The 27,069-nt window shown below is 44.8% G+C and overlaps 2 protein-coding genes across 3 annotated transcripts in view; both read right to left on the minus strand.

Moving 5' to 3' along the window:
* Window positions 1-127: 127 nt before the first annotated feature.
* Window positions 128-13,715, minus strand: PGK1 (phosphoglycerate kinase 1). Its single transcript, XM_080365422.1, has 11 exons — window positions 13,558-13,715; window positions 10,815-10,865; window positions 9,548-9,703; window positions 9,285-9,429; window positions 7,058-7,161; window positions 6,218-6,337; window positions 3,871-3,985; window positions 3,396-3,575; window positions 2,665-2,842; window positions 2,298-2,396; window positions 128-600 (listed from the first exon to the last, which is right to left on the minus strand). The coding sequence occupies exons 1-11, from the start codon at window positions 13,620-13,622 to the stop codon at window positions 560-562; spliced, it is 1,254 nt and encodes a 417-aa protein (XP_080221548.1). The 5' UTR covers window positions 13,623-13,715; the 3' UTR covers window positions 128-559.
* Window positions 13,716-22,814: 9,099 nt separating this feature from the next.
* Window positions 22,815-27,069, minus strand: part of ATP7A (ATPase copper transporting alpha) — a 31,513-nt gene continuing 27,258 nt past the window's right edge. For both annotated transcript variants that reach the window (XM_080365403.1, XM_080365402.1), the window contains exon 23: window positions 22,815-26,675. In XM_080365403.1, coding sequence (XP_080221529.1) covers window positions 26,399-26,675 — 277 coding nt within the window. In that variant the 3' untranslated portion in view covers window positions 22,815-26,398. The remainder of the gene's footprint in view (window positions 26,676-27,069) is intronic.

Consider the following 27,069-nt stretch of genomic DNA (forward strand, 5'->3'; position numbering starts at 1 on the left):
AAAGGTATTTATAAATACTGTAATTAGTGGAAAACATTAAAATAGCTTCTTCCTAGCATCAGGAGTCAGAGATATTTTAATGTATACCATTTCAAAAATCTGAAAGAAGGACCATATACAAACTGGGAGCATTTTAAATATGTTTATTCAGCAGCTATTACAATCAGCCTCCAAAAAACTGGAGTCCCCTCTTGTTTCTGAACAGTGTCAAGTGATGAAAATGCCTAAGAACATTGAAGCTAAACAGTGCACTCCTTTCTGAGAAACGGACATGTCTAACAGGGATTAATCTCTTTGAAAAGGCAAAATATAAATATATACACTCTAAGTTCACAACAACAGTTTAAACTCACTACATTAATTCAAGTGGGATAACAGTGGACAAATCCACATCATGTAAACTGCAGTCGTAAAATCTCTCTGCTGTCTCCTCAAACCCTGTCCAGTTTCGGTTTACATTCTGTGATCTGCCTATCGCAGAGTTGAAATACAGAAGCGCTGAAGTGTTGAATCTCAGGGGCTGTGCACAGGACCGGGAACTGGGGTGATACTCTGCTCTCTACACGTTGCTCAAGGCATCCACACCAGGAAGAACCTTACCTGTTAGCAGTTAAAAACATACCGGTAAAGTTAAGAACCCCTCTGCCCTCAAGCAACTAAGTTTTACACTTGCAATTGCATCATTTAAACATATTAAAAGAAATTATCAGACATTGTAGGTTAAAAATGGAAGAGCTCGGCTCTATGCATGCTCCTATTGACTGTGGCTCTTACGCATATGAGTTACATTTAGATGTTTCACGCAGTAAATACCTTTTAGGGCTGCTGTAGTGAGTATCCAGAGCACAGCTGCACTCATATGTCAGCAGACAGATTCTTAACGTACCACAGTCATCAATTCTCAGTTAACTAATAATGGTAAATTTCTATCCAAGTCTCTGCTAGGGTCAGATCCAAACACCTAAGATCTTTTTCCATTAAGTTTGATGGCAAACAGATTTTTGATTTGGTCTAGGGAGTTGCTGCATACTTTCTTTAATCTCTAGTGGCACATAAATAGAATTTTGGAGTGTGTGGTGGAAATTTTAAGAATTAATTCAGAAAAAGAAACAAAGCCTCCTACAAGTCTCAAGTCTTTTACTGGGACTAAAACACCCAGGTCTAGATATTTACATGCCTCATTCCAACTGATGGAAGCAAGGAATATGCTCATGTCTGAGCATGAGGGCCCAGATTATTAAAGTGCAATGTTTTCTAAAGCATTTTTAGCTTTTTGTATTACTTTAATAACGAAGACAGACCTCTGGTTTTGCTTTTTTTTTTTTTTTTTTTTTTTTTCCGGAAAACCTACCTTCTAATGCTCAAGCTGCATGGCAGTACTGAATTTTAACACTGTTCACAACTCACCAGTTTGTTGGGTTTTGGGTGGGGGGCGTGCACGCCTTTTTTAAATCTTCAGAAGCTTTTCTAATTAGCTAGACTTCCGTTACATTTAAAAGATCACACACACAAACCCACATTTTGGGCCAAAACTTAGACAAGTTTGTTCTTTTGAATAAATCAGTTGCACAGTGTTTCCTTCTAGCCATCTGCATTCTTTCCCTTTACCATCACTCCCTAGGCAACAGAAACAAAAGCTCTGTCTCGCATATAACTGCTGGAAACTAGCAGCTGCAATGCAGTTTATTGCAGTTTCTCTTCTACAGAGAAGCTGACAGCATTAGATAATTTACCCATATTGGGAAACAGCTAATTACCAGAGGAAATGAAAACTCATTTAGAGTACAATGTAACTCATTAGAGGAATCCTGTAAATTCTCACCATTTTGAATTCCAAGTATACTTGTGCACGTTTGTGATCGATCACTAGAGGGCTCCCCAAAACCACGGAATTTCAAACAATGTGCCCAAAAGGAAACTTCTGGCAAAAATTCCAGACTATTCTGATGTGATTTCCCTCACAGAAACTGGGCATTTTAAACAGTCTGGTTAGCGTGTCTCAGGGGATCATCTACAAAAGTAAGCTCGCTCTCAAGGCCATTTTTTTTTCTATTCCAGCATTTTTGCTTTCTGGGAGTGGCAGACCGTGTTGTTTGCAAGAATACTCCATTTTCTTTCTTCCTCTAGGAGGACTACAGAAGAGCAATGAGGAGCTCGTTGCTCAAAAGCTATGTTCAACTCCACATGGTGGAACAGAAAAGACATTCACCCCATTGTGATTTCTTGAGTATCAACAAGTGGCAGAACACCCGAAGTACCCAATTCGCTGGAAGTAGTTAAAATAAAGGAACATTTACCCTCTAGCAGTTCCAGGCTGGCGCCACCTCCGGTGCTGACATGGCTAACTTTATCCTCAGTGTTCCACTTTGCACAGCAAGTAGCTGTATCTCCACCACCTGTAGTACAAACAAAAAAATATAATCAATGAAACACACAGGAAATTCAGATTTTGTTCAGCTTAAGGGCCACAGCCTTGCTATGTGCTGGTCCTGCTCCCAAATACTCTGCATCGGTACATACAACATTTTTTAAAGTCCTATCTCCAAGCTGAAGGACAGATGAAAACATGAGGGAAGAAAAAGAATTTGACAAGTATTTTTAACACGGTACTGGCAAGCGTTGTTGCATTTGGAAAGACAAGAAGAAACACATACAGCTGCTTACCAATAATGGTGATGGTGCCCTTTCCAGTTACTTCTACCACTTTGTCCATCAGGGCTTTGGTTCCTTTGGCAAACTTGTCCCACTCAAAGACACCGACTGGGCCATTCCACACAATTTGCTTGGCCCTTCCCACAACTTCAACAAACTTTGCCACACTTTGAGGGCCACAGTCCAAGCCCTAAGACAAGTAAAAGAAGCCATTGATACACTCACTGCTGACCCTCATCTCAAATCACCAATGTTTAGCTGGGATCCTCAGAAGCTTCCCCCTTAGCCCCAGATATGAAGCAAGTATTTCTCTATATGCACTGAATACTGAAAAGCAGAAAGATTTATCAGCAGCTGCTGCAGGAAGGCGGAGTCTGGTGTGGTATTTATCTTCCTAGTACAAGTAATTAAATTTTTAAGTCAATGCCAGATGCTTGAAGCCTTGATTAGAAACTTTTGCTAACTCCACTTAAATTTGTCAAATACAAGGGATTTCTACTGTACTCAAGGTTTTAAGAGGAGTTTTGTTGTTTTAATACAAACCTCACAAAAGCTACTTTAAACTTAAAAATTCAGAAAAAACAGGACTTCCATTTCATTAAACCAACACACTACACAGTTTGACCACCTTCAGAAACCTTTGCAAAGAATGATAATTACTTTTTCTACTCCTTTAAGGTGTCCTTCCCACCCCACTGCTGCCTGTTACTTCTTTTAGTCCCTTAAAGCCTATTAAAACCTACCATCCAGCCAGCAGGAATGCCTGAAGCCACTGTGGCTTCCCCAGTCTGTGCATGCTCATCAAATTTGTCTGCAGTGATGAAATCAACAGGCAGAGTAATCTTCACGCCATTCTTCTCTGCCTTGGCCATCAGGTCCTTGACAATTTTTGATCCCTCTTCATCAAACAGAGAGTTACCAATCTAGAGAAATTATTTGGGAAAAGTAAGAGAGAGGTGTTTGTTTAGCTACTGTAGCTAAACTACAGCAGTAGTCAAGCCAAACTGCTCAGCCAGCCATTCTGGAAAGACTGTTCTCCTAACGCACCTAGCTAGACATAGGCACCAATTTGATTTTTGCAAAGTGATTGTCAAGTAACTTCTCAGTGCTCCCTACTCTTGCAGAGAGCTGATAGCCAGTTCTCAATACTAGCATATATAAAGGACATTCTGACCGCATTCTTTCCTAGGAGTAGGCACCGAATTGCTCTTTTCGTACCTCCATGTTGTTGATCACTTTGAGGAAGGTGAATGCCATTCCACCACCAATGATCATCTCATTGACCTTATCCAACATGTTATTGATCAGCTGGATCTTATCCTGAACCTTGGCTCTGGCAAGAGAGAAGGAAAAAGGATGAATAATGTAGCTGCTGCCCAAAACTCCTGAGGCAAAACTTACTCGATTGTGGTGTGTCAAAGCCATATGGAGAGAATGATCCGACAAAGGAGTTGTTGGGGGCAGGTAGAAAGGGAATTTGGCAACTTCACAGGCCAGCATTAAACATCAACTTACAAGAGCCCTCTATTTTTTTCCTATTTCGATCTAAACCTCGTTGGCACTTTAGAGCCTGATTTCCCCTGCTGTCCAGCAAGGTAGAGCAGAGATCAGAGCACTGCCATTCATAACCACTGTCCAACCCCAGCAGGATCTTCTGTACCAGCTGCCATACTGCCAGCTCCTGTAACCCTTCTAGGTCCGGCACCCCGCCACACTCACAGCACAGCTCCAAACTGCTAGGGTGATCTGTGATACAGAACTGCCCTGCCCCAAAGCCGATGACTGCTTTTGGTACAAGATACAAACGGTATTGGAATAATACCAAAATTTCTTTATATAGGAAAGGCAGAGGAGGCAGTAAATAGACAAAAGTCTCCTGTCTTCTCTCTTTAATGCCATGTATGGAATTTTTGTTGTTATCTAAAAGAAAGCTTCATAAAAGACCTCAGGAAACAACCCCGAGTGAAATCTGGTCTGGCACTCAGAGACCTCCATCATAGTCTTAAGACCATGCCCTACTTGGTGACGTTAGATGAGACCATTTCCTCTTCTTGCTTTAGTTTCTCCATCTCTAAACCATGGATAACTGCATGAGTTTCATTAACAAAATGCTTTCAGACCTAACCATAAGAAATAGGCATTGCCTCTACAAATCCAGTCTTGGCAACCATGGAGAGCTCTGGTGTGAGCCAGCCACCAACCCCAGCTTAAGCCGTGAAGCTGCAAATGTTGCTACACTGTAGGCACTGAGCAGGTCAAGAAGCCTTGATGGGATGGGACAGAGCTGCAGCAAAAGCCTGCAGTGCCCACCTTGCCCTGTGCAGCTGCAGGCAGGCAGAGACGGGAAGGTGAATTACATAATTACATTTTTCTTTCTTACCCTTGCACATACCCTGCTTCTAGCACTGAATTACCTTCCTGCACATGGTCTTTCTTTCCCAACACATTTAATTTCCACTTTACTTGTTAGTACAGTTATTCTCAGTTCATCTTCTAGGCCCAAGTTTATTATAGATAAGCAGTAGCAAGCCTGCAACTGGACCACACACAGCTTCCAAGCATGACTTCCCTCTGGTACAACCGAGCCAGAGTTACTGGATCTGCCATCCCACCTAAAAAGGTGCCACTTCCAGACAGATACAGGTATTTTCTGGCTCTGAACTGCTCTCAGAGTTCATCCTGTGACTCACTAAGGTGCAGTCAGCACTAGTTAGTCCTTGGCCACACAATGAGTTTAGTACCAGGCTCCTAGTCTGGGAACCTCCTGGTCACCCCTTGTTATGTACCTCTCAAAAAAGGTTCACTACAGCCAAGGTCATAGAAAAAGTTTAAACTTTATGTAAGAACTGAATGCTACTTCTTAAAAAACACATTTATGGGTGCAAAGAGCAGAAATAAGGCACATACTTCTGTCAGGAACACAGGAATGTTATGGTGTCCCAGTTCTGTGTTACATAGCAAGGTATTTTAATTCACCTGATGACCTGAAATACTGTCACTGAACTACAGTGCCAGACTGGGTACAAACATGACCAAAATCATTAGCAATGGGAAATTATTTCTACACACAGTCACTTGGTTTTGCACCTTCAAGTTTCTTGGCACACTAGGTACTGGGGGACAGTGGAGGCCTACCCAGCTACAGTAGGTCACCATTGCATAACGACAGACTGTGTCAATTTACACAGTGCTGAGCCTGCAGGATGCTTGTACTCTGAACCGTGGAGGAAAGGTCACCAACAATGTTTCAGGGCCATCATGTGTCTCTAACAGCTCTTCTGGTTCATCTGTACAACAAACTGCTGTGGATTGTCTCCATGTGGGGAATTAAGAAGAGGTTAGCAGATATGATGACCAGACCCTGACAGTATCATCACAGGAGCAGACGCGGCCAGTTAGCTCCTCTCTAATCTGCATCTTACAGAGATCTTGGGACTTACCTATAAATCTGAACTGTAGGCACAGTTAGAAGGAAAACACTTGTTTGAACCAAGCCAAAATAACTTTTCATTTCTTACTGAGTAGTTAAAGAGAAATATGGAGTTGATATGTTCTTGAGTCTTACCCTCCAAGAATTGCTAAGAAGGGTCTCTCCGGACTTTCTAGGGCCTTAGCAAAGTAATCCAGTTCTTTCTTCATGAGGAAGCCAGCAGCCTTCTGAGGCAGATTGACACCTACCATGGAGCTGCAGAATAAAAGAGTGAGGAATGGAAAAATTTTCAATCAGTACAGGTCCAAACATCCCTGTGTCTCACAGCATTGCAAAGCCAATCCTTTAGTCAGCTGCAGCAATGAGAACAGCATGAAAACCTGCATGAAAACAAAGACAAGGTTTTTGTTTTCCTACTTTGATAAGCTGGCTGTACACCCTTACTTTCTGAGATTGTTTTTGCACAGATATATTAATACGCAAGACAGTCACAGTGTTAACCAGTGATCCAGAGTGCTGAGGGACAGTTAAGCATAAGAGCACAGATATCTTCTTCCAACAGCACCAGATCATGAAATCAAGCTCAAAGCAGACCACTGGAGTTTGCAAAGCACACATACCTAACCACACTCCATGAGAATAATCAATCTGGAGCTATTAATCTTTTGGAAAAGAGGTCTGCTGTAATTGCAGGACAATTTATACAAGTCCAAAGCAAGTAATTTTTTTATCCTCAAAGCCTAAAAAGTCAGTTCAAGTCTTAGGAGTTACACCTGTCTCCTGTACCCAGAAGCAAACTTGAAAGAGCATATACTATTGACAACTGTCTCCACTAAATCCATTACTCAGGAACAAACAGCAGAATGAGAACGGGATAAGCCCAAAAGGAAGTTAAAACTCACTGAGGGCACAGTTGTATGTGTTTCCATGACATCATTCTGCAGTTCTGCCTGTGGAAGGGAACTGGATACACACCTGTGAGCCCGGTGGGCAGTTCCAAAAGCATCATTGACATAGACATCTCCCAGTTTAGAAAGAGAGGCTCTGAAAGCCTCCACTTTTGCAGAATCAGCCTTGATCTAAAAAGAAAAAGAATGACAAGTTTGTGCTATTCAGGTACACAGAATTGATTCTGAAACTGAAGCCAAAGTCAGCAATTTGACTTATAAACCCAAAGCAAAGAAAGGTCAGCTGGAGAAACTCATCAGTTCATCCTGTGGGTCACTGTATTTCATGTGGTCTTTCCCAGTAAGTAAGTAGGAGCAACAGAAAGATTTAAATGGTTTAAACTCCACATTAAACTCCCTGAGACTGCTATTACAGGCCCGAGGCCTGTTCCCACTTCAAGCTTCTAGTCTATCAGAGCAGGAATGAACTGCAGCACTACCAACCCTTCAGTCTCTCTCCTACAGATTTTCAGTTTTGTGCGGTGACCACAGGTAACAGAAAGGGTGTGTGGAGATGAGGCAATGCTGAGATGAGACTAACAATTACTGAACAAAGAAAATGTGGTCCTCAAGTGCCACAGGTAAAAGGACAAGCTCCTGAAGGACTGATACAACGATGCATTGAGGATTAACTTATACGTAGCCTGCACACTACAACAGGCCACAGCAAAAGCAGCCAACATTGGAAAGCTGAAGATAAGCTTAGCATGTAGTAAGCAAGAACAGATGCATTTCTGTTAAAACTTCTCCATCCTCTATGCATCCTACCAAATCCTCATGGGACAGCTCATATAGTTGGGTTTTCTTTACCACCATGAAAAGACAGCAGAGCTCACTCTGACACTAAGTGACTGCTTGGACCTAGTTTACAGCCACTTGCTCTTAAAGAACAGCCCAGACTGGCAGTCAAGCTATCACCTCTCCCGGGGCTTTTTGCTTTACCAGCTCATCATTCTCAGTGAGGCCTCTGCTAGCGCCCAGATATAACACCATGGGGATGATGGCAGGCAGGTACACTAATATACGGCAGATGGGTTCAGCCCGAGCATAAAACAAGCCAAAGGGGCTACACAGATTATAGAACAATGTTTTCAACTGCTCCTTCACTTGTTAAATTGCCTGGCTTTACACAAAGAGATTAAGTACCAGTAACATCTGTAAGCAGAACACAAGAGGCTCTGAACGAAGGAACCACTGCCACTTGATCTGCTTTGTTAACAAGCACCAGTTAATAATCTGCAGTCTTGTACCACATCACTATTTCCATAGCACTGACTTTCACCTCTGTTAGGATGAGAAGCAGGTCTGTCAACAGCCCTCCTCCTCTTCTGCTCAACTGCAGCACATGCTTCCATATGCATACAGCCAGCTAAATAACCTGAAAATTACAGAAATACACTAAACCAAGGGACTGCTTCCCAAAGCAAATTAAATTTTTGTCCCACTTTTCCCTGCCACCATATTGGCTTTCAGTGGCACACAATTCTGGTAGCAAATAATTCCAGACTTGCTCAATTTCTTATTGCCATCAGCAAAGGCTTACTAGTTCTCTGGCCTGTTTTACAGGAGTCCTGTGTCAGCCCATAAAGGGCACCACACCATGTCAGCATTCCACCCCACAAACTGAATCTGAAAGGAGCCAAGACCTGTGTAAAGTCAGTGGGGTCACTGTCACTAAGAAAAGCAGCTGTCTGGAGCAAGCACTCTTCCTGACCTTCAAGAAAATGTCAGAGGTGCAAGGCAGCCTGGCCTTAGATGATTATTAAGACCAGATAGGCTTATAAAAGGGTTTGATAATTCCTATGCTGCAGAATGTTTAAACTTTATATTAAAACATCAGTCAGATAACCAAGAAAGAAGCGTCTTTCTTACGGCCCCAGTGGCAACAATCTCAAACAGACCTTGTTTTTTGGTCTAGATGTCCCAAAATAAAGTCTAATAAGCAGCAACTAGTTTGCTGCACAGCCCTATTTCCCCCGCTTTTCCTTCTGTTACAGACTACAGCACCTTCAACAGAGTCATCTGTAACCTTTCACATAAGCTGTTTCATCTTGGAAATTCAATGCATTTGACTTGAACTTCCTCACAGCATGGTACAAATGATCGGACACACTGAACTGAAGATCTCTGACATCCTTCTGAGAGCAAATTCATAAACAGCATTTTAGACCGGCTGCTGGTTCCTTGTCAGTCTGCAGCAAACAAGCTAGTAAGACCAGAGCAGGCACACACAAAAGCTAGACTTGAAGTTTCACCTTGTTCCCTGATGCATCCTTCCCTTTCCCTTCTTCTTCTACGTGGAATCGGAGGTTCTCTAGCAGGATGATGGAGCCAGCTGCAGGATTAGCACAGGCCTTCTCCACCTCAGGACCAACGCAATCCTTCAGGAATAAGACCTCCCTGCAAACACAAGATACACACTGTCATCCCACCAGTGATTCTTCCTTTCAGAAAGGGAAGCACCCAGGTCCGCTGCCAGAGAGGGCCTGAGGCATGCTGGACTGCTCTTCTACCTCACCTGCCCAGGAGTGCTTTAAGCTCCACAGCTACTGGGGCCAAGGAGAACTTTTCAGGCATGGGAACGCCATCCGGGCGACCCAGGTGACTCATCAAAACCACTGACTTGGCTCCATGATCCAAGCAGTGCTTGATAGTAGGAACAGCCGCCTTGATCCTATAATAGCAGAGAAGAATAAATTAAAAAAGGATTCAAGTAGTCTACCAGGCAAGCAAACTTAGTAAACACACAAGAGCCTTGGGAGTTGTCCTTCAAAAATGACAAAAGAAACTGAGCACAAGAGCTGGGCAGAACAATTACTTAAGAAGTCCATCCTACCTCTGGCGTTCACGTGGTTCAGCCTACCTCTCACCAGAAGACAGCAGGACATCACCACCAGCAAAAAGGGACGCTGGGCTTCTCAGCAACCTACCCTTATTAGAACAAATGTCTAGGAGACTAACCACATCCCACAGAGCACAGCTTTCCCTGTGGAGCTAACCCAGCCTATCCTTCTAGGGACTGTGACAATCCTGAAGCATGGTCCACAAAGCATCAACAAAATTCTCTGTCCCAGCATGTTTTCCTGTGTTACACTGTTATCTTCCATGTAACATAGGGCGCTGAAGTGAAATGCATTTTGTAATCTAAATTCTGCTGATTGCTTGTAGCTAAGAAATGTCAGGACACACCTGAACATTACTGGGCCTCCTGGTTTAGTCTGTGATTCTGAACAAATAAAGAACTGATGGGAATGTTGAGCAGCGGGCATTCTGTGGTGAACAAAACTGTCATCTGTCTGCAAGTGACAGACAAGCAAGACAAGACATCTGATATCATTGTTTCTAAATCCCGTCTCTTTGCGTGCTGCACTAACACAAGTCAACATACCTGCAGGGTAACCAGGAGGCAGAAAGTATTCTGGATACTACCAACAAATACAGCTCATTTTCACACACAGTGAAAAGGATGTGGTTGTGAAATGGTCACAACGCTTCAGCCACTTTTAAAGAATGTAGTTTAGGATCTGTACAATTAGAAGACTTTTCTATATGCTTTCCACAGCAGGTATAGTGAGAAGAAGCCTTGCAGTTAGCATAGTTTGCCAGTGGCTGCAGGGGTTTTAATTAACAATTGTTGGACCTTCTCTAAGACAGCTTTAATATCCTGGTATGAGCAATCACAGCTTAATCATGGCAGTATTCCAGGTACTGCTAATGTAACTGGGCTAAAGTCAGAGCGAAAACAGACTTCAGGGCTTCCATCTGGGACAGAAGTTATGGCTCACCTTTGATTGTTGGTTATTTTGTGATCCTTCATTGGAACATTGAAGTCAACCCTAAAAAAAAAAAAAATTTAAATAATCAACAAATTTCTTTTACAGAGTGAGGGAACCTGTCAGTAAAAATGCTGGCTAGAAAAACAATGTTACAATTAAAGTAAGATTTTTAATTGTGCCTTGGTACACAAGTTTCATTTTGAAATCAGTATGTTATTAGCCATTTCTGCTTGTAATAATAGAACATAAACCAAGAACAAATATCTGCTAGAATGACTTAGTAAAGCTATGCCACCAATACATCCTAATGCTCATGACCGCAGCAGCAATGATGCTGAAGAAACACATAAAACTGAGATTGAACAAGCTCCCCACAACCTTTTCATTTTAAACAACATGCTCTCAGGTCACTGACTAGGAGCTTCCAAGGGAAAAGGAAGGGAATAATGAAAAGTGTCGTTGTGTTCTCTAATGAGGCCTCTAAAGTACCTGGTTACACTACTAAGGCAAGCGGGCAGGCTCAAGGAAGCTGTCCAGGCATTGTCTACAACTCTGAATTTCTGTTCTCCGTAGCCGGGTCCTGGGGCTTATCACATTCCCACTGGAAGACCAGCCATGGATCTAGAGATAACTTCCCTACTCGTGCCAGGTGAAGGGATGCGAGAGGGAAGTTTCATCAGCCATTTCTCGCTAGCTGCCTTGCGCCCACGTGCTGACTAGCAGCAGGAAGCTGTGTTTGCGTAACAGCAAAGGCAGGAATTACTCACCAGCTACATCTAACCCAGTGTAACAGGCTAGCAGAACCAGCAAAGTAAAACACACTGCTACAGTGTACCCTTCACCATTCTGTATCTGTATTAAAGAACACCACAATTCAGGAAGTTATTTGAATTCTTTTACAACCTGCTCAGCACAAGAAACAGATGGAAAGACAGACAAAAGCTGCCAGCAAAACAGGAGTAGCTGAGCAGAAAGAAACTGAACTGGCAGCCCCGCAGTACAGTGGACTAATTCTAAAAAGAAAAGAACCATTATCATGCTATTATTCTAAAAGGAGAGAATAAAAGAATAGTTTGCTTTACAGAGCCATCAGAGCTACACAAGGAAGACCCAGTTTGCTCTTCTTCCCCGCTGCAGATAACTGAAATCTGAGCTCCCCTTGAACCTGTTTCTCCTCCCCATTCCCAGCTTCTCTTGAAGCTTCAGCACTGAGACTGGAAGATAACCAGGTTATGAGTATGCCAAAATTATGATAGATAAGAAAAAAAAACCCAAAAAACAAGAAGATACTGATTTTACTAGTACTGAGCACACACGGTGACTCTTTTCAGTGAAATGAGACGCAGGCAGGGAACACAAAGGCTGACACCTCATCTGCCGTTTCACTGTTTTAGCAGCCCATCACAGAACTGCAAAAATAGGTATGTGCATTAACCACCGGAGACTAAGAGCTGGCCAACTCATCCTCTGCCAAAGCAGGACTGTTCTCTGTAACATAACCCAGAAAAGGAAAAAACAGGCAGGCTAAAAAAAAAAAAAAAAGTTGTTACAGAGATAAAAAGGCCTTTTATCATACAAAATTTAGGAAGCCATGCAAATTCTGAGCTAGCTTCTTCAATACTCCTTATGGGGGTTAGTTTCTGGTAATCAGATTTCTAGGGAACTACTTCAAAATGAGACAACAGAGAGACAAGATAAAAAGAGCAAGTTGTCTCACACAGACTACAGGGAAGAGAAGTTACAATTTTGTTGTATCTGCCTACTCACTGAGCAAGGTAACAGACACACAGTAGTCACATCATGGTGACCTTGGACAAAGAATCCCACAATAAGAGTATTCCGTGGAGGATGTACCTCAGTGCCATTATCTCCCAGTATCTGGCAACAATTCCACCATTAGGCTTTCAGCAGCCCTTGATGTTTTATAACTAACCTACAAATTCCTATTTTAGGGTTTTACACCTGGACATGCTGAATACCTGTGCGACTCGAAGCTTGCTGCAAAAAAGCAAAATTACTGTTTTATTTGGGTAGCTGGCCAGAACCATATTTTCACTTTTTTTATTGCAACGCTTTTTGGATTTGCAGGAAGGAAGAAGGGAACTGGGGAATAAGCAGGTTTTGGAGTACTCCCCAATAAAATCAGGGTAGACTGGCTCGTTTTCTCCCCAGGCCGCCTGTGGATGGCAGGTACAGGTGGAAGCCGAGCGGCTGCAGCCCCCAGTTGCCCACCTCGGGCAGCGCTGGGCACCATCCTGCCCGGCCCCAACAGGGCTGAGCGCGGCCGGGGCTCACGCTACCCCCGTCAATCACAGCCCCGCCACCGGGAGAGGGACACGCTCCCGGAAGGGGTAACCCGGGCTGTGCGGGGCCTCCCCAGCAGCCGGGCGGGGAGCAACCCAAACCCCGCAGGAAAGACTTTGCCGGGGCCAGACGTGCCGCTGCCGAGGACGGGGGTGACTTTGCTGCCCGGGGGAAGCTGCGCCGGAGTCCGGCCGCGGAGGGCCCGGCAGGGCGTGGAGGCAGCGCGGCCGGCCAGGGCCCAGCGGGGCGGGGAGGCAGCGCTGCTCCCCCCGCTCCTCCATCCCCGGGAGGCACAGCCCGCCCCGCCGCCTCCTCGCCGGGCCCAGCCGCTGCCGAAGGCCGCCCCGGCACAAGGGCACCAGGGGTGGCGGCCCCGGGCGCTCCTGCCCCCGCGGGGCCAGGCCGTTCCTCTCCTCCCCGCACCGCGCGGCGGGGCCCAGCTCCTCACCTCATAACGACCCGCTTGCCCTTCACATCCACCTTGTCGAGGGTGAGCTTGTTGGAGAGAGACATGTTGGCTCCCGGCTCGACTCGATCCGCTCCGCTCCACCGCCGCCCGCGCTCTGCCGCAGCGCCCGCCCGCGTCGCCGGCACGCAGCCCGCCCCGCCCCTGCCCGTCAGCGATTGGGCCGCACAGCCCTCCGCGCGTCACTATTGGTCCAGCTGCCTGCCCGTCCGCAGAGTGCCCTCCCTCGCGGGAGGCCGGGCTGCGGCGGGAGGCCCGGTCACGTCCCGCACGCAGCCGAGCCCGGTCGCCTCGGGGCAGAGTTACCGCCGGCTGCGCACCGGGGCGCTCCGCACCGCCCGCCACGCCCCGGGGGCCCGCTAGGCTTCCGCCCGTCAATTTAAATATGTATTTCACTGTAGAATTAAAAAGAAATCCGCGAGCGCACCGTAGAGAGCGCTTTTCCTGGAACTAGCACACAGCAGTCCCGTCAGGCAGCGTCGGGCTCCCGGCTTCGGGGGTAGCTGGCTGCCGGGTTTGTTTCCTCCTTAAATACTCGGTCAGATTTCACTGACATGAACTCCCTTTCATTTCTAATCTCTAACGTCCAAATTAGTAATTCTGGATCTTACTAGAGGGTAGAACCTCGGTGAAGGTGGCGTGCAGGGCGGCTGGCCCTCAGGCAGCGGGTAGGCCCTGTGGGGCAGGCAGGCCTCGGCCCACCGCTCACCTACAAGAGAAGAGAAACCCCAGGGTATTTTTAAATTACCTACGTAGATTAATACTTTTCAAGACAACTGTTCAAAGGGATACACTTTCCAGATGTATGCTCTGTGTGGGCTGTCCAAAAATTCCCTGTCCCAGGTGTGCGTGCGGCCTGTAAGGCCGTGGAATGGGGCTGCGTGCTGTGGGAAAAGGAGCTCACCGTCTTTTGGGTTTTACCCATAGGACAGCTAGGCCCCTCTGTCTGCTGGCAGGGTTTTTTTTGCCAAACTTGCTAACGATGCAGATATTGCTGAGAAAACTGTGATGACAAGCTGAGCGCCTGACAAAATCTTTGCTGACAGGAAAGGGCAAACTCAGAGGAATAGCCTGTAACAGGCAAGTGAAGTGCGGGCAAAACAGGAAAAAACCAGCATGCACTTACAAGAAACAAAATGCAAAGATAAGTAAAGAGCCAAACCAGTGCATTGCTCACACATGGCTGAAAGGGTCCACCCTGCATGGGCTCTGGGGCAGAAAAGTGGGAGCATCCTCCTGCACGACTTACCAGAAGGCTTGGGGAAGCATGGCTGGGCCTCCAGGATAGGTTAGAGCCATCAATTTACCCAAGTTACATGGCAATCCCAACAGCAACAAAAGCTGAAATAATTCATCTGGGAACAAACTAATAGGTGGTGTGAAATCACCCATTAGGCAGTCACCTATTAGGATGAGAAGAGTAGGCACACATCACTTTAGTTTATCAGTGTGTGTCGTGGTAGTTCATCATCTGTAGCTATAAGTCATACAAGCAGGGTTCATATCAAATTAGGTACAGTAATGGTGTCAATATTGACTGCCGAGTGAATCTGAAGTGTATCCAAGGGTCCGTCCTGTGAATTAGTAAACCAGCCCTGAACTTGCAGTAGCCAGGGGGGTCCTTGTAAACCAGAGGACCCCTGGCCACACTCGCAGGACCACCAGTGGGCAGGGACGTCAAAGTGTCAGTGCTAATGCAACATTCACCAAAGCCTGAGTCAAATCCTAAACTGGTCCTGAATCCAGCCTTCCCAGCGCCTGGGAGTGCTCCATTTTTGGATCCTTTTCCAGGGTTTGTTCAGCAAAAGAGCCCTCTCAGGAGTGGGGATCGCCTGCACACAAGGACAGCTGTAAGAGCTGCTTTTACCCACAGAGCCTGAGGCACAACTGATAGCAGGTGATCAAATGGCTCACACTAAAGGGACTCCGGGTAAGAAGGTAAGGAAGGAGTACTCCAGATCCAGAAGAGCTGTAACTAACTGCTCTAAAATCAATGTTTCCTTCTCCCTGTTCTACTTTGTGCTGTACTGCTTTCTTCAAAGGCAACAGTTAAATTCCTTGATGCCGACTCAGAAAGGAAGGCCTTTTTCAGCTGCAGTCTACAACCACATCCTTGCAGCACCTATTTACTTTCCCCTGTAAATGGATTCATTCATTAGTACAAGGCTTTATTTCAGAAAGCTTGCATGCCGCCTCCTAGGGGTAAAAAAGCATGAAGGAGAAACGTCACGGGAAGTGGCATGAACACAGTGACTTGAGCACCCACAGTAGTGGAAGGTGGAAGGCAGCTCAATAGCACAGCTGACTGAGGAGAGGGGACAGGGGACAGTGGGACACTTGCTAATCCCCAGTTAGAAGGCGGCACTCAGGAGTAAAGGACTAAGCAAGCTATAAATAAGAATAAATAAATAAAAATGACGAAGAACATTCTACTCAGTAGGGCTAACTCAACTACAACTATATACATCTAAAAGGCTAGTAGAGTATTATATAGGAAGTGTGTAGTCAGCTGAAATTAGAAGCTTGGTGCTCTTACAGACATCATTGCTTTGGGCAGAACTGCAGCCATAGTTCACAAGCCTTACTTTAGCTTTATGCTTGCTTGCTTTTTCTCCATTTTTCTTGGGGAAGAACATGAAGTAGGGGAACAGGGAGGATGGCAGATGAGAAATTGCAGTGGCAGAACATAATTCCAGATGGGATACAGCCAGGGCACCAGCATTTGTGCTTTATAAAGAGGATACGAAGAAAGGGGAAGTATTACAGACACGTGTTTGAGACTCAAAGTTCATTCCCATGCTCGAGTCACCTTTCTGTCCTTCCCTCCTGTTGTGAAATATTTAGAATGTATTGCAAATATTTAAAGAAAAAAGCCCTTGCAAACAGTTCAAAACCTTTACTTTTAAATTAACCAGTACAACAAAGCCAGCAGGGCAAAGGGCTGGTAACAAAAAGAACAAGGGTCTGGTGTTAGACCTGTGACCATCCTAGGAAGTGATTTCTAGGAATACAAAACCAAAGCTGTACTTTAGACTGACATAGTGCTTGCCCGTACGGTCCTGCCTGCTTCGTTTAGCCAAACGGAATGGAATCGTGGCAAGTTTAGACAGATCACTTGCTGTGCACGTTTATACGAATCAAGCTGAATGGCTGTGGTTTGGAGACCAGTAATCTGCATCTTCATCTGTAGCACATGATCCAGTCTTCAGAAACTTCCTGCTTTTATAACCACCCCTCTGCATTTTAAGCTCCCACCTAAAGCCACGCTTCAGCACAGGTTCTAAGATTTCTTTTCACTTTGCATAGTGTAATACTCAACCACAAGTATCTTGTAAGAAAGATACGAGAGCATTCTTGAGAGAGATGGAGGAAGTTCAGGAGGGAGACTGAGAAATGTTTTTTTTTCCCTTCCCCCCCTGCCCCCCCTCCACAAATGCTGACTCTCAACCTCATATGCCTACATTTCAGAAATAAAGCATCACTGAATGAGTCTTGAGCAAGACCATTTATATTAAAAGGCTTTTACACACATATCACGTATTTCACTATGAAGTTTTAATACAACAGTTTGTTGTGTTGTTTTTAATTTATTATTTAAAACTTATGGAATTGATTTGTAATACAGATTTTCTTGGATAATCAAAGCTGATGGTGTTTGGGGGCATGTATTTTCATATTCAATATAAATATCAGGCATACTGCCATCATCTATCTTAACTGCATATTTATCTGTTTTAATGCAATCATCTCCTGTCTTTTGCTTTAGACTTTTAATACTGCCTACTTAAAAAATGCATAACAAATTAGTCTAACAATAATCACCAACTAATAAAAAGACAAGTCCCCAATTACACCCTCCTAATAGATTTGCCACTGAACTGTGCTTTCAGCGACTAGAATAAACCAGAGGCGAGAGTGGTTTGGAGCACCTGCCCCCCTGCCTCCCCCCAGCCCAGGAGCCACCCCAGCATCCCCACCTCTTGTGAAACAGATGCTGGTTTTGGAGTGTTTAAGAAGCAGGGCTCTCCAGGCAAGGTGGGTAAGAACTCAGTGGGAAATGTTAATGCTCTACCAATACTGAACCAATGGTTTCATGATGCCTGAAAGGTGCAATGGAAAGATTTTTCTGTCTCTCAGCAGGAAAATTCCTCCCCAAAAATCTGCCAGGTGCTCTTTCTATGCTCTTTCCCTATTTCAGGTTGCCTGACCCATTCATATGGTTTTTGCTTTATCATGTTTAAATGTTTTTCTTGAATTGTGCTTATTTTAAACTTTGGAACTTAGAAGTCTGCTTCGTTAATTTGTAATTTGCTTGGTTCCCAAACCATTGAGCGCTGAAGGAATAATCAGATCTTGTGAAAGAATAATCAGATCTTGTCGTTTTCTCCTCGGTTTCTCTCATACCTCCTTAACGAGGGCATTTTCTCACAGCACAAACCCAGGTTTGAGTGCTCTGGGGTAGGCAGGCTGCCGAGGTGACACCCCACTGGACAGCCATCCCAGCGCCAAGTAAAAAAGAGAGGGGACAGGAGGCGGCACAGATTCAGTTCTGCTCGGCTTTTATCTTCTGAAACTGCCAACGGGAAGAAGCTCCTCGGAGTGCTGTGCTGCTCCTGCAGGTCGGGCCTCTGGACAGAGGAGAGGTCATCCGCACTCACCATGAATGGCTACCGAGTCACCTCTGCAGTGACCGTACCTGCTTTGAACTCGAGCATTTTACAGCAGGAACATTCGTTTACATACTCTGTAAACTGTCAGCCAGCCATGGCTCTGTGGAACTCTCAGAGACTTAGAGATAAAGAAATGCCGTGTAGTTTCTCACAGTGTGCATGCATGAGGTTAGCTTCCACCTTTTTATCCTAAGTAAAAAGTGGAGTTACCTGCTGGCAAACGTCTCTGCCCTGCAAAGCGAGGCAGGGCCTCTGCCTCCGTATGTGATCGTGACGCACTGCTGCACTGCGAGCATTACCAGCTAGGTAAGGACAAATTAGGCAAAAATATTGAGATTTATACCCACAAACTGACTACTGCTCTGAAGATTAAAGTTTGCATGAACACAAATCCCGTATGTTCTCACCAGCTCTAGCTTTGTCTGTTGTAATCTTTCCCAGCTCTTCCTTCTAACAATGTACTGGGATATGGAGTTTGAGTCATCAGTCTGGCACTGGGGAGAAAACTGCCTGAAGCATAGGCAAAATTCCAAACTCCCAGCACCGCTGCAGCCAGAGAATAAACATGTATGTCTCCTGGCTGCTCCCATCACCTGCCTAACGTCAGCAGGTTGGCAAATGATTGTATGCAATCTCATTTCTGTGATTAGCAGGGAATGAAGGGCTTCAGGTCTGTCCTACTATAAAACTGGATGGAGGGTTAAGCTGAAAATGCTGAAGAACCCCACTCCGTACACAGCGTCTCCTTTTTCTTGCAGCCAAGCATGTATGTGGGCATGAGCTCACAAACTTGCCTTAAGGTGTTTAATGGGATACAAAAAAAAAGTGTCTTACTTCTTCAGTGGTTTTCATTCATGACTTAGCAGACATTATATAAATTCACAGCTACCAAAGTGATCCAGTCACCTGGAAGGAACGCCCCCCAGCATTGCCAGTAGCACAGCTCTGGTATTGTGACAGATGCTGATTCTTGAATCAAAGCTTGACCTTTAGGGCTTTCAAACTGTTCTGGAGAGATGAGGAAAGAGCCTCTTAAGATCATGTAGCTGTATTAAAAGGAAAGCATCTAGGGAGTGGTAAATAAAAATAAAAATCTATGCAGGAACTGTGTGCTGCTAAAATGGACTCCAAGCCTGAGAGCAGGATGTTTCAGGCAGCAGCTGCAGAGGCTCCGATACGAACCAGCGGAGTAGCTGGCTACGGGAGGCTGCTGGGGTGTGGGATTTCCATGTGCTTCTGTAATACCACAGAAGAAAATAGGTTTTAGAATAACATTAATCCTACTATTATCTACTATATCATTTTCCATCAGAGCTCTAGAAACTGATGCTTGCTCCACTGATTTCATACAGGGTAAAACGAACTCATATTTAATCCAAATAGTTTAACTTAATTTTTTATTTCTTACTACCAGAACAGTACGAGTGAATGTGAAAGCTCTGCTTGCTCTCTCACAAGTGCTTGCCACCACCACGGGATATGAGGTGCTGTGGTGAACTACCGTAAAACTGAAATCAGCGGCTTGCAAGAGAATTTACTGTGGCAACTCTATTTTCACTTTGGAAACATCACTGACTTGCCTCGCCTTCCCTGAAATCTGACATTTTCAAATTCCAGGAGAGTCTTACAGAATTAGAAATTTCATCTATTAAACTTGTCCATTACCTGAATCACAGATGATATCTGTTGGCCAGATGAATGCAGAGATTCTTGTACCGCACCTTGTTCCCAAGAACCCTTGACACAGGATTTAGGGATTCCTGGCACCTTAACGAGCATCTGAGTTTTGGGATTTGTTTGATTGATTTTTTTAAAATACAGGTTGTTATAAATAAGTTGTTTCAATGAATCCAGATCAGGGTCCTTCAGATTAATCAGTGATCCTCCCTGAAACTGTGGAACCTTCTGAGATACCCTTAAGATCCAGATGTGTTAAACTGGTGGATTTTCTGTTCAGAGACGTTGTGCAGCTGCACATCAGGGTAACTAACTTGATGCCTGTATTTCTCTTCTATTATATTCTTCCAGATGGTGGAATCTGGGAAGTACAGCTTGTAAGGGAAATGCTCTAGTGTGTTAGATGAAAGGCTTTCAGTTGTGGAAGATCGGTAACCCCATTGGTGACACCAGATAATCTGGAGATACGGCTGTGTTCTGGGCAGCAGGTATAAAGGCCAGGTTTGCTGATGCGTGATACCTTACCCTGACACTGCAGGCTAGCTCGGCCAGTCTGGACTGACTCATGAAAACAAGCTGTTCTCTATCAGATTCAAAAAGATAAAGATATTTCCAGATCTCAAGATCCACTTTCATTGATAGAGTCCATTTTGTTCCATTTTAGCCTCGTGACTATAAAATTGCTGAAAACCGAAAGGTGTTAGAAAACAGATGTTTGATCTTGCGCTGAGCAGAGCCGTGTTCTGTGCCTTGGGGACTCACTACAGCTTCAGGCAGACCTCCCCGCCCAAGTTACGCAGCAGGCACTGCATCCGTCCTGTGCAGCGACAGAAGCCTGAGGCTGCACACCAAGGTGCTTCTGATCCACTTCACTAAAATCTGCTGCAAAACCGTAGCTGGATATATACACAAAAAAAGTGTTCTAGCAATTTTTTTGCTTTTAATTCAGCCATAGCCAAAAAAAGACTGTTTAATTTGAAACAAGAAGGTTCACACGCTCTCTTAACCCAAAATAACTGAAGGCCTAAATTAAACAAACCTAAATATTTTGGTTACTATTTCTGTGCCACAAGCCTGTGTTTTCAAAGCCGCAAGTGCTACAGTTTCCACACCTGTTTGGGCACACTAGGAGAGTCAGTCCAAGGTGATGAAATTACAGGGCTGTGTCTTAATTGAAAGGAAAATTCTTCATCTTGGAAAGCCTTGGATGCAGACTTAAACCTTCTGCACAACAGCAGAGCTAGTGAAGACAGACTCATTCTGCCTAGAATCAGTGGCCACTAAGCGTGTCCGTACAGCGGCCGGGATCTGCCGTGCCGCGCTTATTTACAGCGAGCTCAGGGATCCGCCTCGCCGTTCGCACACCCCAGCAGCGCGGTCTCAGGGGCTCTTCCCCGCTGACAGCAGGATCTTCCCACCCAGCTCCAGCCCAGCAGCGACTCATCCCGGGCGCTGGAGGAGGACACGCAAGGGGAGGTCCTTACCCTGCAGCATCGCACTCCAAGCTCCCCCTCACCTCCCAGTGAGACCAACCCGGCACTGGGCAGAGGTGAGCTGAGGTCCCAGGAGAAAGCAGATCTCTGTGGGATCCCAGCCCAAGCAATCCAGAAAGATCAAAAAGGCACTCTTCTCTTCTGGCCGTACAATAAAAACGGCACCACAGAATTCCGGAGGCCAGCCTGGCCGATCTGCCCGCGAACCGGCATAAGGCATGGTGGAGGGGCAGCCTGGCAAGCACAGGGAGCGTTTTGCACAGAGCATTTTGCACAGAGCAGGGTTGTTTTTTGGAAATGAAAATGAGAAAAACAGCTTAAAGGAGGACAGGCTTTGCACTTTTTTCTATCCTGACCAAATGAAGGCAGAAAGCCCCTCTGGAGATGCACTGGCCATCAGAGACCACAACCCGGGCTCCAGCCAGGCTGCCAGGAGCTTTTCTAACCAGGCCAAGAAGGGGAGAAGCTGCTGCTGCTCTTCCTCATTGCTTCCAGCACCATTCAGGATAGGATCTAGGCTTTGGCAGGAGATCTGTGCTAGATTTTGACCCAAATGATTATTTTGGGGATGGGAGCCCGGCCATCCCCATGAGAAGAACATAGGAGCACTCACGTGGAACTTTCCCCACCGCTTCATACTTGGCACTTTCCCCCAGGACAAGGAGCAACTGCCTGCACCTCTGCGCTTCAGCCAGCCCCTTCCCAGCAGCGCCCGGTGAAAGAACAAGAGGCAACGGGCACAAATGGGAAGGGAGGACATTTCATCCCAAGATAACACTTTTTTACTGTGAAGGTGATTGACGACTGGAAAAAGACTGCCCAAAGAGGTTGTGGAGATATTAAAAATCTCAGTCCTGGGTGACCAGCTCCAGCAGGTTTCAACTACGTGACCTCCAGCAGTCTTCTCCAGCCTCAGCTACTCCACGGATCCGTAACAGAGGAGTGCTCTTCACACGATGGCTACTCCGCAATTCCCACCTCTCACCACCACCACTTGCCAACAGCCCTACAGCTCCAGGTGGGCTGAATGTCCTGCTCGAGGTCATGCAGTGTAGCAGCGCTGGAAACACACTAAGAAACCCTGATCCTCAGCCTTTTGCTGAACAAGAAAAAACAACAGTGGCTTCGCCTCTCCCAGTTCACCCAGCACACTCTTACATGGGGCAGGGGAAGGACGAGTGCCGCACAAAGCTGCTCTCGGGGCCCTCCACCCTGCAGAGCACATTTCATCCTCGGACCGGGATGGCCCGTGTCCCCGCAGTGCCGGTGCCGTGCGTGGTGCCGTGCCTGCCCTCTGAACTGAGAGCGTGCCCAAGGGACGGGGGCACATCCTGCACAGCTGGCAGTAGAACCTGGTAAGTCAGCGAAAGAAACATTTAAAGGAGACCGAAGAACATGATTTAAAACAGTATTTGGACATTACATTTTTATTATATAGCTTACAATTGCCATTATGATGATGGAGGCACAGTCTTAAAAGAAAAGGAAGTATGAGGCTACAGGTTTCTAGGTGTGAGGAAATGTAACAGCACTAAATCAACATTCCACACCAGCATTCATTTCTCCATTCCCCATACCAAAACTCAATAAAAAAGATCTTGTTTAAAACATTTCATTGGAAGTTGTAAGCAAAAAAAAAATAAACATACTTTTTAATAAATAAAGATGCTTGCTTCTATTGTGTTTTGTCACCTTCACATTTTTTTTTTTTATAAAATTTTGAGTATCTACTCTTTTAAAAGTTTATTGGTAAGATTCAAAGAGCAATTTTTAAAGCCTTGAGCAGAGCATATGTACTTTGTTTTTTAAATAGAGCACAGGTTTTATAAATAATAGTTACAGAAAACAATACAATAGACAAACTAGTAATAAATTGCATTTGTAACTCTGTGTTTCCAAGTGATATTTTGGGTTTCTGAATCCAAACTGTTTCCAACATGAGTAACATATTTACATATCAAAACATTCACATTTGGGAAATTTAGCTCCCACTTTATTTCACTTGCATTGTACATTCAAACTGGAAGATTTTTGGTTCTTCAACATAAAGCACCTTTTGTAGTATTTTAATCACAAGATGAACATTCTGTAAGTCAGTATCACACCCTTGGGGGAGGTGTTGGACAGGCAACCTGTTTTCAAAGATCTGGACTCTGAATTTCTTGATGAGCTACACAGTACTCATACCATGTACTAAATTCAAGTTCAAAAGACAAATCCCAGACAGTTTTTCCTACAGAGGAAAACTGGATTGAAAGGGGCTTCCTGGGTCAGTAAGCCCGGACCGCTGCTGTTCTGGCATCACTTCATACTCCTCAGAAACACAACAGTGATCTGCTTTCCACCCATGCTTGCTCTAGCATAAACTGTTCCAGAACCCAACAGCTGCTCGAGTTAAAAAGCTCCATCTCAGTCCGTGCCCAGATTTATCACAGCCACCTCACACCCGCCCGCTCTTGGGCTAACGCTGATCCTGATCTGTAGGTACGTCCTCCTCCTCCAGCTTGACCCTCTGGTTGTACTTACAAGCTGCTAGCCCGTTCCCTCTCAGCCAGCATTTTACTGTTCCTTATTCCCCAATAATCATCTCTGTGCCTCTTAAGGGTCCTGGTTTTGCAAAGTAGCCTTATTTTGATCTAACTGGATCAAATAACTGGGTTTCACAGAAAATGGAAGAGCCTAGAAAAACATGTCTACTGGAAAAAAGCTAGTGATAAAGCCAACACTCCACTGTAAACAGTCAACCTATGTACAGTTTGGATGACAAAAGGTCAAAGACAAAGCACTCTGAAAACATATTTCGGAAATAATTTAACAAAGTCTTCATGACACATTATTTACCAGCCAGGAATTTAACCCTAAGTTACTCCTCTGTTTCCTGTGGTAAGAGCATGATGCCCATCATTGACGTGCCACGCCAGCACCTGCAGCGGTAAAACTCCCGTCTGAAAACATGCTAGGATCCGCCTTGTGTCTTCACGATTAAGACCGCCCACGAGCACAATCCCGATGAAAATACAGAGAATATTCCCCTTTCATTTGCAGAATCTTGCCAAGAACAACATTGAGAATGAGTGTGGATAAACAAGGAAATGGAGATCTTTGGAAACAGTTTGCATTGTTGCAAAGCACTAAAACCTCATCACAATACAAACAGTTTTTAGGTAGTATCTGCCTTGTAAGAACAGCTTTGTTGCTGAAAGCAGAGAAAAACATCTTATGGAATGGCTTTGCAGTAACATATCTCAGGATTTCTTAACACTACAATACATACATATAGCTATAATCTAATTTTAAAAAATATCTATATTCACATAGAGATATTAAGAACCTAAATCCTGCAACAGAAATACTTTGTTTCTTAAACTAGCGGCAGCAACAAGCTATGTTGTTCTCCTCACAGCAGTGTAAGAAGTGTACTGATTTACTAACAGCATGTTCCATAGCACAGCTCTTCGGTTTCCGTACACTGGTATTTTCCTGGTAGTTCTCAGATAAAATGCAAAAGCTATTTACTTACAACTTTTTTTACACACATAATCTATGCGCTGACATCAGACTTCAAGTTAAAGACTAGAACATTACAGAGATCTCTTTATTGCACTCTGAAGTGAGTACTTCTCTACAAGCACAACCTGGAATTACACGTTTACACCACGGACTGTATCTCATCATGTAATTCAATATTATTCAACCCAGCAATCGCCTCCTACAGCCATCTCAGCAGAGAATTCAAAGAACAAGATTTGTTAAGTAAGAAACAGGTAGCAAGTTACAGGGTGATGACCAACTTTTTCTCACTGAGAATATTTTTAATATTAACAATTAAAATTTGCATTTTGATACTTCATTTCAGTAACAAATGAAGACTGTCTTAATTCACAAAGCCTGGATCTGAACATCCCAAGCAAAGGAGGTCTGGATCAATCTATGGAGTGGATTCTGGACCATTCCTGGTTTACAGACACTTACCTTCACAAGCAACTGATGTCAGTGCAGTATCTCACACATCATGAACTCTTTGATGGTGTTAGGTATCTGCAAAGACTGAACTGCAAAGATTTTAAAAGGCAGTCTGCGTGGCACTGGTCCAAACTACCCTGCTTCATTTAAGGAGTGCTGGTAGACCATTAGTGAGCACTACCTACGTTGTTGCCTTCTTAAAAGCGAAAAGTTCCCACTAATACCCATTCACATTCACATTGCATTCGGACGTTGCAGGAGTTTTTGGCTTAGGCGAGGCTGGGAACAAGCAAACCTCCCAACCTATTCCACCTTCCAGCAGACGACCTTGGGAGTGTAGCGGGGCTCGGATGCACAGAGTTAAAAGTGGGTACGACACTGGAAAGCAAACCCCAAACCTCTCAGTTACCTCTGCCCCGCAGGAATCCAGATCACAAACAGCGAGATGCTTTGAAGCTAGGAGTGTGAAAAGCTGGAACCAGGTGTTTTAAAAAGAAAAGGCGTTTGAGAGGAACCATTACTGGTAGAAGGCGGGCTATGGAAACGAGGGGTCCTGGAAGTTCTGAAGTAAGGCACATCTATCTGCAAACGCAGAACCTCCAGTATTTTTCCAGTATTTTGCAGATGCAGTAATTTGTAATTTTTTAACACAGTACTAAACCTGGCAATGCACAAAGCAGTCTGTGATAAGGCTGGGAAAAAAGTTTCTGGTTCCTTAGTTTCCTTAACTGTATTCTGACATCTGGCCAAAAAAAAATGCTATACTGCAAGCTTCATGGAATGGTAACACAGGCCTGTGTGTGAGCAATAACAGCCCCCGCACCATTTTTTTTGGTAAGTCTAGTTAAAAAAAAAACCAACAAAGACCCTGGAAAGTCACTGGAAAACCAGCTTTCCACACTAAAAGTAGTACACCTGAAAAGACCTCCAGAAATGCTCAGTGCACACACAGACTTCTAGACAGCTGTTTTGGTTGGGGTTTTTTTGCTTAGCAAGAGTGGGAGGGGAGGGGTGAGTCTTTCATAATGCCGTGTCATCATCCTCTCCAAAATCTCCCACCAAGAGTGAATGCTTGTCTGGTTCGTTAAGAACAACACTGTTCACCGAGCGCTTGTCTGAGAAGAGAGAATTTATAGAGGCTCTACTGTAATTGATGATCCGATCCATTAAGCTCAGTTTAGGAGAGCCCGTCCCCATCTCATCAATTCCAATGCGGACACTGATTTCTGACGGGCTCTTGTGCCTCATTTGGCCACGGGCCCGGACCTCGAGTTTCTCAGAACTTGGTTTCTGGTACCTAAAAAAAAGGAAAAAAACCAAAGATAACAATACGTGTCAGGTTGGAGTAAGGTACACTGAAATACGGGAAGGAACTAGCCTACATGCTATGATCGTGCACAAGCCAGAGACATTCATCATTTGATCAATTATACAGTGATGAAGTTTCAGATTTTGCAAGGCTACTATACAACCATAAGCTAACCCAGTGCTTTTTGGCCAGGGCTCTGAGGAACCGGTAAAGCTGACGTGCATCGCTCAGTATTTAACTGCTCCGGTGGGGCTGAGCATCTGCAAAACACTGGCAAAACGTATCTACTGAGAGCGGAACACTGTAGCCATCACCTACCAGCTCTTCCACTCTCCTTCCAAAACCTCGTGTGGTAACAAAGGTTACAATTCCCACCACAAGG

Source organism: Falco punctatus, assembly GCF_963210335.1.
Source record: "Falco punctatus genome assembly, chromosome: 15".
NCBI classification, from domain to species: domain Eukaryota; kingdom Metazoa; phylum Chordata; class Aves; order Falconiformes; family Falconidae; genus Falco; species Falco punctatus.